General features: G+C 41.4%; 2 protein-coding genes across 2 annotated transcripts in view; one reads left to right on the top strand and one right to left on the bottom strand.

Moving 5' to 3' along the window:
* Nucleotides 1-6399, bottom strand: part of plekhh2 (pleckstrin homology domain containing, family H (with MyTH4 domain) member 2) — a 110982-nt gene extending 104583 nt beyond the window's left edge. The window contains exon 1 of the mRNA XM_084321634.1: nt 6316-6399. The gene's annotated coding sequence lies outside the window, so the exon portion shown is untranslated. The remainder of the gene's footprint in view (nt 1-6315) is intronic.
* A 349-nt stretch (nt 6400-6748) lies between these two features.
* Nucleotides 6749-11862, top strand: part of thada (THADA armadillo repeat containing) — a gene marked incomplete at its 3' end in the record, with an annotated part of 138474 nt that continues 133360 nt past the window's right edge. The window contains exons 1-4 of the mRNA XM_084321916.1: nt 6749-6859; nt 7562-7655; nt 7791-7900; nt 9285-9415. Of these exons, the coding sequence (XP_084178042.1) occupies nt 7583-7655; nt 7791-7900; nt 9285-9415 (314 nt within the window). The remainder of the gene's footprint in view (nt 6860-7561; nt 7656-7790; nt 7901-9284; nt 9416-11862) is intronic.

Below are 11862 nucleotides of genomic sequence, written 5' to 3'. Positions count from 1 at the left end.
ACAGAATACCTGAGCACTGTGACTGATACAAAACTAAGGTGATCCTTACAGACTCAGCGAGCACAGCCTAGCCATTGAGAAAGGCCACCATAGGCAGACCTGGCTCCCAAGAGAAGACAGTCTATGCACCCACTGCACACAAGAAGAGGTGGAAACCGAACTACACTTCTTAACAACCTGCCCACTATACCAAGACATCAGAGACATATACTTCCCACAAATTGCAAACACCCAAAAAGACTTTGAAAACATGGAAAATAACTCAAAACTCCCATACCTACTGGGAGAAATACAACAATGTGCAAACACTGGGTGGAACGGTTCACAAAATCGACGGTTCGGTTCGTATCACGGTTTTAGGTTTACGGTTTTCGGTTCGGTATACGTTTTTTTTTTTTTTTTTTTTACACTCCAAAAATACCATACATCAACATAAGATAATATAGCCTAAAAATAAAATAATCCAACTTTTCAGTTATTCTCAAGGACGTAGTCATGCAAAAACTGAAAGAATGAGGCCATTTGACATCAGGCACATTATTTTGACAGTGACGGTTAGAGCTAGGAGAGATTTTGGTACAGCAAGAGGGGAGGCATTGCTGATTTAAACATGCTTCTCATTTATTTGGTAAAAAAAAAGGTTTACCTTTAATAATGTTTGGCACACAAAGACCGAACTGACAACAAATATAGGCAACATTTGTCAAAGTATTAACTCGTCAATATACTCCCCTCCCCCACTAATCGAACTGGTGTCGTGGAGTCACTTCTCTGTGATCGTTTCCACGGTTAGCTTGCGGCTAAAGTTATTTAGCTCGTAGCTAACGTAACCTAGGGCTGGGCGATATGACCTAAAAATTAAATCCCAGATTATTTCTTTTTAAATCATTCAAATAACCTTTGTTTTTATTTGACACAAAAAAATTATCAAACCATTAGATGAATATTGGGACTGAAGTGCAAACCCAACTTTCACCAATCTTCACTTAAAAAAATTAAATAATAATATATATATAAAAGGTTACTCTTGATCAAACCAAGATGAATTTCCCTATTGGAATTAATAGTGCAATAACTTGTTTTTCACCAAACTTCACTTAAAACAAATAAAAGGTGCCTCTTGATCATTAAACAATAATTAATTTCCCTATTGGGATTAATAAAGTGCAAATCTAACTTTCACCAAACATCATTTTTTTTTCTTTTTTTTTAAAGTCGATTTACATTTTTCAAAATCGTCCTAAATCATTAATTCGAATTAATCGATAATATCGATTAATCGCCCAGCCCTAACGTAACGTTATATAACCAAACAATACACACATGCCCCGAATGCGTACCGTTCGGTACGACCTCCACGGTTCGGGCATGTGTGTATTGTTCGGTACACGGTTCGAATGCGTACCGTTCCACCCCTAGCAAACACAGCAGCAAGATTTGTGAGCTGCTGTGACAAGAAAAGGACATCCAACGGAATACAACCACCATAAAGACTGTCACTCATACAAGAAATTCCTTCTGTAATGTACTGATTTCTTTTGATTTCTCTGTTTGATTGTTTTGTTTTGTTTGGCTTTGGCAATGTAAACGTATGTTTCCCATGGCAATAAAGCCCATTTGAATTTAATTGAATTGAATTGAATTGAGAGATACAGAGAGAGAGAAAGACAGAGACACATAGAGAGACAGAAAGAGAGACAGAGACACATAGAGAGACAGAGAGAAAGAGAGACAGACAGAGAGAGAGGGGGTGAAACTGAGATTGGATGAGGTAATGGTAGTTTGTTTAGATGGGTGGAGAGAGATACTGAGACAGAGACATAGAGAGAGATATAGAGAGAGACATAGACACATATAGAGAGACAGCAGAGAGAGAGCGAGACAGACAGAGAGAAACAGAGAGAGCGATGGGGGGTGAGACTGAGATTGGATGAGGTGATGGGAGTTTGTTTAGATGGATGGAGAGAGAGACAGAGACAGAGACACAAGAGAGAGAGGGAGATAGAGAGATAGAGAGAGGGGGGTGAGACTGAGATTTGATGAGGCGATGGGAGTTTGTTTAGATGGATGGAGAAAGAGACAGAGACACAGAGAGAGAGGGAGAGAGATACAGAGAGAGAGAGACAGATACACATATTCATTCAATCTTTATTTATACTCGATAATACACTGAGTAATTAAACTCATTTACAGTGCCGTCGAGATGTTACATTCACAAGTGTCACAGTGTGTTCATAAATATACAGACATCAGACAATCAGAATAATTAAGAGCACATTTTAAAATATAGAGAGACAGAAAGAGAGAGACAGAGGCACAGAGAGAGAGAGAGAGAGAGAGAGAGAGAGAGACAGAGGGATAGAGAGAGAAAAACAGAGAGAAAGACAGACAGAGAGAAAGACATGCAGAGATAAAGAGAGAGAGACAGACAGAGAGAGAGGGGGGTGATACTGAGATTGGATGAGGGGATAAGAGTTTGTTTGGATGGTGAGAGAGACAGAGACACCGATAGAGAGAGAGAGAGAGAGAGAGAGAGATAGATAGATAGATAGATAGATAGATAGATAGATAGATAGATAGATAGATAGATAGATAGATAGATAGATAGATAGATAGATAGATAGATAGATAGATAGATAGATAGATAGATAGATAGATAGATAGATAGATAGATAGATAGATAGACAGAGAGAGACAGAGACACATAGATAGAGACACATAGATAGAGACAGACTATCTAATATTATGATACTTTATTGCTTAATATATATGTTATTGTTTGTTATGTTGAACTTGCTTTGGCAATAAGTATGTTAATATTTCATGCCAATAAAGCCTATTTGAATTGAATTGACAGAGAGAGATAGAGAAAGAGAGACAGACAGAGAGAGAGAGGGGGGTAAAACTGAGATTGGATGAGGTAATGGGAGTTTGTTTTAGATGGGTGGAGAGATACCGAGACAGAGACAGAGAGAGAGAGAGAGAGAGAGAGAGAGAGAGAGAGAGAGAGAGAGAGAGAGAGAGAGAGAGAGAGAGGAGAGAGAGAGAGCGAGAGAGAGGGGCAGAGACACAGAGCGAGAGAAAGATAGAAAGTCTGGGGTTCTTCTCTCCAGTAATAACCTCTCATTACCAGCCTGGCCTCCTTACAAAGAGAGTGCAAACATGTGTGGTGGGAAGGCCATAAACTAGTTTCCACTGGCTTATTTCTGTCGCTTGTTTGTTGTGGTAAACATTGATTAAGGCCAGGGATTAGAGTATCGGCCCCAAGCAAAACAACCTAATTAGGTTTGCCAGATGAGAATAGTTACATGACATTTCATATCTAATCATATCTAATGATAAGATCCTAGGCTGGAATAACCAAACGAATGAGTCTTGTTCCAAAATTAGTACACACCATCTCATCATCTACTCTTACAAGATGATTAACTCGCTATGGAACAATGAATTAACATCACCATCTACAGACTGTTGCCGAAACTGCAATCTCAGTAAAAACATATCTTTTTCATGTATTGTTCCAATTTTCTTTCATGAATATCATTATTAACTTCAGTCCTCACCATACATATCGAATATTTATTCATTTTCAGGATTTTAACCATTTCTTAAATTAGGGTTAGGGTTAGGGTTACCCTAGGGTTACCCTAACCCTAACTCTAACCCTAACCCCCTAACCCTAACCCTAACCTGTCCAGTTCTGCGACTAGGGTGAAAGGTGTGACACTTGTTGTTCACACGCTTAATAGTAATTGTTTAAAAAAAAAAAAAAACATGGATTATTGTAACGTGAGTCCAAGATGTGATATTGAGCAACTTTTTTGGCATATACATAAAATCTAACCAACGCTATCCACAAACACACGTGAAAAACCCTAACCCCCTAACCCATTTGACCAGTTCTGCGACTAAGGTGCCTCGAGGGTTAAATATTGAGTAATGAATACCAGTAGGGATGTGAACATAATGGGAACTCAATAATGTCACGATGCAAAAATGTGACGATACATGGGACAGAAGGAATAAACACACAATTCTGCACAGTTGCACTTTGTTGTCATTGAACGTTTATTATACTGTAATTGTATAATAATTTAACTGTATACTGGATGCCTAGACTCGCTAGCCCTTGGCTAATGGGTTGGATCCATTAGTTGACTGGTTAGCGCTGTCGCCTGTGGTCTGGGCGACCCGGGTTGCCCCCTGAATGTGCTACATTGGTGTCAGAAGTCAGATGGCGGGCCATAGAAAGCGTGTGCGCCCAGAGGCGTGAGGGAGCTGATAGGCCCCCCTTTGCACAGACGGACAAGCATCTGTCACTGACTGACACTGTTACCGTGACTGTCCTATATGTATTTATGTATATATGTATCTATTGTGGGATTGGAAGGTGGGAGGGGGGCGTTTTTGACATTTTTGATGTTTGATGTCTGTTTCATGTTTGATGTAACCAGTGCTTAAACATCTGTACCGAAAACAATTACCACCAACCATTGTTGTGTGGCATTAAAGTATCTTGTATCTTGTATCTTGTAGGCTGAAGTGTGTGCGCCCAGAGGCGTGAGGGAGCTGATAGGCTGAAGCGTGTGCGCCCAGAGGCGTGAGGGAGCTGAAGGAGGGGGGTAGTGTAATGACCACAGATGCCTAGACTCTGTAGCCCTTGGCTAACGGATCGGACCCATTAGTTTGAGACTGGTTATCGATGACGCCTGTGGTCTTGGGGGCGACCCGGGTTTGATTCCCGGCTGCCCCCTGAATTTGCTACAGTACCATATCGTGAACCACATATTGTGTCTCGAATCGTATATTGCGGGATAAGCCTACTGTCCCATCCCTAGAGACCGGGGTAACAGTTGTTGTTTTTCAAAATGTATGTATAGCTTTAATGAAACCCAGTTCTGTCATGACTTCAGTGTAAGAGTGAACATAACAGGCTCAATGAAATTATCTTCTCTCTCTTAGCTTGATGATGATGATGATGATGATGATGATGATGATGATGACATCATCATTATGTGACATTGACCCTGTGATAACCCCTCCCTCTACCCACACTTCCTATGATGATTGTCGCTTCTATGAGGGGCCTCCCTGTGCGGTGCCCCTCCCTCATCACCTTTCCATCTCTCTCTCTCTCACACACACACAGACACACTGTCATTCTTCCCACCATCTGGTTGTACAGTGTCATTATCTCTCTCCCTTACAACTCCCACTCTCCCTTTACTCACCAGTCCTTCTTGCTCTCTCTCTCTCTTCATCATTCCATCGTGTGTGATGATGAAGGGATGTGGTGAGTGGATGACATCAAAGCCCAGTTGACCCCTAACCTCTGTCTCTCTCTCTCTCCCTTTCTCTCTCCCCCGCTCTCCCCCCCTCTCTCGCTCTCTCCCTTTCTCTCTCTCTGTCTCTCTCCCTATCTCCCCCGCTCTCCCCCCCTCTCTCGCTCTCCCCCCCCCCCCCTCTCTCTCTCTCTCTCTCTCTCTCTCTCCCCTCCACTTCCTGTAAGTAAAGCCAAACTGCAGAGGACAAGAGCATGCTGTATGAGTGTGTGAGTGGTTCTCTCTGTGCTGACTGCTGCCTGCTGTAAAGCACCGTTACACTAACCAAGATAACAGCTATTACACCACTTGTTTGTGGACTTCAGATTTAATGTTTACATTACTACCTTAGAAAATGAAAGTTTTATGACTATATAACAGTTTTATAACTATGTACTGGAAGTTGAACTGGTACTTTATAACATGGAATATTATGGATGTGGTTTTACTGTGACACATTGGTTCTCTAAGTGGGTCAGTTCCTTTTATCGAGTAATAGATAAAACAATATTGAATAAAACACACAATGAGTAGACGTTTAGCAATTTATTAGCTGACACAAAACACATGTCGGGGGAATACGGATAGATAATTCTCTATAGAATCTCGGATAGATCATTCTCTATACACAAAATGGGGGACCCTGATGTAAACAAGACGAAAGTCTTTCTCTGGTCTGCATCCCCTTAACAATTGTGTGTATTGAGCTGTACTGTATTGTACCCATTCTGCAATCTGTTAATACAATTTTCAATCAATCAATCAATAGAGAGCAGTAGGATAATCTTCGACAAAATCATCACTTACATAGCCTACATTATGGACAGTGTTTATTTAGTTAAGGTTATCCATGTCATCTTTCAACCGAATAAACACATTTACAATCATGTCTGATATTACACGGCCATAAACAACATTGTCAGTCAGATGTATATAGCACTCCTCCATCTCCCTTAAAAAAAACATCAATATCCATTTAAATGCACAGACTTACCCCGCAAATGTATGAAGAGTGAAGCGATAGTGGGAATATTAATCCATGTCGATTCAAACGCCCATACAACCCTTATTATTCCTGTGTTATTATAGTAATCATGGAGTAAAATCGAGGAATTTCCCAAAAGTTTTCATTTCAGCTTTCAAGGCAAAAGTTAAAGGAGGGCTGGATTGGGGGCGTGGTTTCTGAACACTGTGTCCAATCATATCTCTTGTAGGCGCGGTTTCTGAACACTGCGTCCAATCGTATATTTTGTAGGCGCGGTCATGTAAATTATTTAGCGATTCTCCACCTTCGGAAAGTTGACTATTGATCGACAAACGTCTCTAGCCAATTAAAAGTTGGAGCGCTCTCTGTGGCAAGAAATGGCCCAATCATAGGCTTTAGGGGCGGGCCTAGGGCTCCTCCGGAAATGACGTGTTACACGTGTAGCATGGATGGTAGCAACAACAACTGAGCAAAATACACTAGCAAAATTATTATTGTTTTGCATGCTGATACAAAGTACCCTTCCACTATTTGTCAGGTTACCTCAATTCTGGTGAGTTTTTTGTACAATTATGTCATTAGCGACATGTTCACCCTTATTTTTGCATGCAATAGTAGGCAGCTAGCGCTAGTAGCAACACAGCTAACGGCACTGAGTTATAGTATAACGTTAGTCGCAGAGAGATGTCGAGAGAGAGAGAGAGGAGAGAGAGGAGAGAGAGGAGAGAGAGAGAGAGAGAGAGAGAGAGAGAGAGAGAGAGAGAGAGAGAGAGAGAGAGAGAGAGAGAGAGAGAGAGAGAGAGAGAGGAGAGAGAGAGAGAGAGAGAGAGAGAGAGAGAGAGAGAGAGAGAGAGAGAGACTGACTGACTGACTGACTGACTGACTGACTGACTGACTGACTGACTGACTGACTGACTGACTGACTGACTGACTGACTCAGATGTCCAACATGCAGCACCACAACAACATCCCCTCCACCTACCCAACCTCTTCCAATGTACAGTTTCTTCGTCAAGTGTATATACCATACCGTACTCTCTTTTTTAGACTTTTTTAGACTCTCACAAACGGTACTGTATTTGTAAATCTGGTATGTCATATGTTATGATGATTTGAAAATGGGGGACCCTGATGTAAACAAGACAAAAGTCTTTCTCTGTTCTGCATCCCCTTAACAATTGTGCATATTGAGCCGTACTGTATTGTACCCATTCTGCAATCTGTTGATAAAATGTTCAATCAATCAATCAATCAGTTCCCTAGACAGGACAGTGAGATGGTGGTGAAGAAGAAGACGGTCAAGGTGGAGGCGGTGGTGCTGGACCAGGATAAACTGCACAAACTGAAAGGTACCAGAGTCGGAGAGAAGAAGCAACAGTTGTGATCGGAGGATCATGCATCCCTACTACTAGTGTTTTATTTTTCATGGACTTATGATGGATAACATATGAACGGGTCTGTGTACTCTGTGTGTTTATGACTAGCCTCTCTCTCTGTGGACGGAGGGGAGGATGATGTGAGCCGGCTTGCTCGGACCCTCCAGGCCTGTCTGGAGCTGACGGAACCCGTCCAGCAGATACAGCTGGTCAAGAAGGTTGGTATATGGATGGACACTTAACACTTTGAGTGCCGGCCTCCGTGTCCTATTTACCCCATTGAGTGCCGACGCTCTATTCAATGACAGAGCACTCGCATTTGTGAACGCATAAACTATATCTTAAATTATGGCTATGTGTCTAATACGACCGTCGCTTATCAATGACTTGTTTGCTGTCAACATTGTCGAAACGGATTGTTTTTTAATCGGTTCATTTCCGTTTTATACCATTTTGAAAAACGCTCGTTTTTTAAAACTTTCAGGGGAAAAAAAGATTCTGCAGGAATCGCGCTTTACTGTAATACACAAACACGTTGTCATTTTTCGGCCTATTTATGAATCGTTTTCAAATAAACGCTAGATTATCGATAGTATATGTGTACTTATGCACGCTATAGAAGCGGGCTGAAAAATCGTTTCTCTTATTTCCTGATCAGCTACACACACTCACAGCCACACACACACATATGGGACACGCTGAGATATAGGTGAAAACAGCTCTGATTATCCCAAGACTGGTAAAATAGATTCCTTACCTCAGATCAGATGTTCTCCAAAAAGATTATTCCAATTCATGATCGCCATTCCAAATAACGATCTCGTTTATTGATCCAACGCTGGGTACTGGAAACATATATTCCACGCTGTTCTGGTGGTGGGCAATGAATGGGATCAGCTGGTATTACATGCCTGACAAGTAAAATGTGGAATCCGGACTCTTTTTTCCCCATCCATTTCATTCGGTCTAATCCAATGGGGTGCAGTACCATCCGGAGAGACGATAGGGGGCGGTATTTTCCCAATTCGAGCTCAGAGTGCCAGTGGTAACGTGAGGCTTGATGAAATATGAATGGAAATCGCTAATAAAAAAAAATAACGATAAAAAAAACGGCATATCTCGTTTCTGGCACTCAGTGGTTGGCATGAAATAACAAATTATGCCGTGGCTGGCACTCAAAGTGTTAATGATGGATGAATGTGGTAGTATATACCCCTGTTGGCACAAATGATGAAATACATCCTCAGTAGTAAAATATATATTTCATCACAGGGGGGGCGACAGTGGCTCGGGAGGTAGAGCAGTCGTCTGGCAATCGGGAGGTTCCCGGTTTGATTCCCGCTCCTCCCGGGCAGCGTGTCGATGTGTCTTTGAGCAAGACACTTAACCCCTAATTGTTCCCGATTAGCAGGTTGGCACCTTGCATGGTTGCCTCCGCTGTCGGTGTGTGAATGTGTGAGTGAATGGGTAAAAATGTGAGTAACAAATTGTAAAGCACTTTGGATAAAAGCGCTATATAAAAAAGCAGCCATTTACCATCACAGAATAGACCAGCATAGATTTATAATATCTTTTTTTATATTTGTGTGTGTGTGTTCTCAGGCAGGATCTCAGTTTGAGGCCTTGGGTGAGGACCAGTGTGATGGAGCTCTCCTGCAGGCCTGTCTCCATACCCTGGCTGTAGTCTACACCACCTTGCAGGCGAAGAACCCTCTCCGGAGGGCCAGTGCCAGGTACACAGCTCGGCTGATGTTGAGACAGTAAACAATACCTAAGGTACTCGCAGACGGTGTTGTACGCCCGACCTGCCTTGTCGTCAAGGGAACTTGATTGCATCGTCATTGTCTGGACTGAATAATGTATAGATCTTGGTACCCAGTACCACGCTACTTCACCCTCTCAACTCAAGTTGACACTGTGGATATCAGTCCTGGGCCGGGAGAGCTCCGAGGTCTTGGTCTAGCACAAACACACATGGATCAGTTCATTAACCGCCACGCTGTTTTCCCATCTCTACTCAATGGCGCCAGCGTTATTGACAATTTTCGCGATGTTTGCGGACCCATCGTGTGTTCTGTATTATAGCTATGGAGACAATAGTATGGCTCATTTGACAGGCACTGGGTCTCATTCTCGAACGTAGTTACGACAAAATATTTCGTCTTAGCCAGATTTCGGCCTATTTAAGACATATTAGGGCTGGGAGTGGGAGTCCTCAAATTTTCCTGAGATCTTATTTGAGAGCAGATCCAAGAGTGCTGAGGAGCACTCTTAAATATGCTCTCAGCCCACGATCAAATCTCATGATTGATTGACCAATTTAAAACTTTATTACAACTTGACAGACTGTGTTCTCATAGTGATTCCTTCATGTTAACGCTACAGGCCTCCTTGGAATTAATTACTTGATCATAATTAAAATAAATATGACAATATTTGTACGATAAGAAATTACGCATTTGATGTCGGAAAAATAAATAATATGGATTCATCTGATCACAGGGCAGCTGGATTAACCATATCTGAACCAGCTATTTTGGACAAATGTATAATTACTTTAATTACTCAGATATTCAAACACAATTATGCAATTATTGTGAAATGATTGAAAATAATAATAATTTAATGCCTTCTGTGGAATTTGCATTTCTTATTTGTTACACATCTGTTTTAATGATTAATTATATACATTTGAAAGAATGCAGGTCAACATGCAATGTATCCCATTGATTGGTATTGATTGAAAACTTTATTAACAGATTGCAGAATGGGTACAGTACAGTACAGCTCAATTACATAAGGGGATGCAGACCAGATAAAGAATTTCATCTTGTTTACATCAGGGTCCCCCATTTTCAATTCATCATAACATATATGACACACACGACACAGATAGACAGTACTGCATCTATACATTCATGACATACCAGATTTGCAAATACAGTACTGTTTGTGATACAAAAAGAGTCCAGAAAAGAAAGTACATTTGACGTAGAAACTGTTGGAGGAGGTTGGAGGGGTGGTAGACTTACACTGTACAAGCAAAACTGTACATTGGAATATTGACAAAACCATACTTTACATTTACATTTACATTTAGTCATTTAGCTGACGCTTTTATCCAAAGCGACTTACAAGTTCTGTACGACAAGCCATCAGGAAGGGCACAACTCTATCAGCTGAGCAACAATGTTCATCAAAGTGTTGAGTGCTACAGTGTAGGTTAGTTTATTAGGACAAGTGCATGACAGTACGGTTAGTTAGGGTTAGATTTTTTTTTTTTTTTTTACTTGGTCATTTACTGTACATTGGAGGGGGTTGATATAGCTATAAACCTGCATTCCTTCGAATATATAAATTAAACTTATATTGAAATACACTAGCCTATACACCAACACTGAAATGACAGTGGATAAATAAATAAGAACTAAAGCTAATCGGTGGAAATAGACTGCATTAATATTCCATAACAAGTCTTGTGTGCGCCTATGAATGAACAGTAGCCTATAGGCTTATGGAATAATAAGCCATAGGCCTACTGCTTCATTCATTACGCCCGCCGGCCCGTAGGCTATATATATTATATGTCATTCATTCATTCATATACAGTACTGCGCGCGCGTGTGCACGCGCGCTGCGGCAGGTGTGTACCGCGAGCTGTATATGATGCCAATACATTAATCTAATCTAGTTTTGATGGGCGCAAGCGTGATTATGAAACCTAGCCGCATTTCTCGGAGACGCTCTCTGATTGGCACTGACTGACGCTAGGTTTCGTAATCACGCGGCTCTCAAAGCACTTCCGCCATTCCATTTCACACAGCTGCGTCAACAGTTGCTTTATAAGGACTGTCGGGGGCGTGGTTTGTATGCAAATGAGCTGAACGGGAACGCGCTTTGGAGTTTACGACATAATGCCATTCTCCAAGCAGATATCAGATCATATAATTTCTGCGACCGTTTCAGCCACTTAAGACATATCTCCAGCACGTTCAGGATCAGAGTGTACTTTTCATAGATTATGTCTCAGTGGTTCCAAGATAAGTCTTCCAGAATATATCTTTGAAAAATTTTCGGGAATGAGACCCATTGTTTATAGTCCAACACTGACTAACCAGTTCATTTCTACATACTTTAGTTTGTGCACTATTCCATGCTAAACATCGGCCCTTTCCAAAAT

The sequence above is a fragment of the Notolepis coatsorum genome (genome assembly GCF_963971535.1).
Source record: "Notolepis coatsorum genome assembly, chromosome: 9".
Classification (NCBI taxonomy): Eukaryota; Metazoa; Chordata; class Actinopteri; order Aulopiformes; family Paralepididae; genus Notolepis; species Notolepis coatsorum.
The sequence above is the reverse complement of the archived record's forward strand: the minus strand, read 5'-3'. Positions and strand labels throughout refer to the sequence as shown.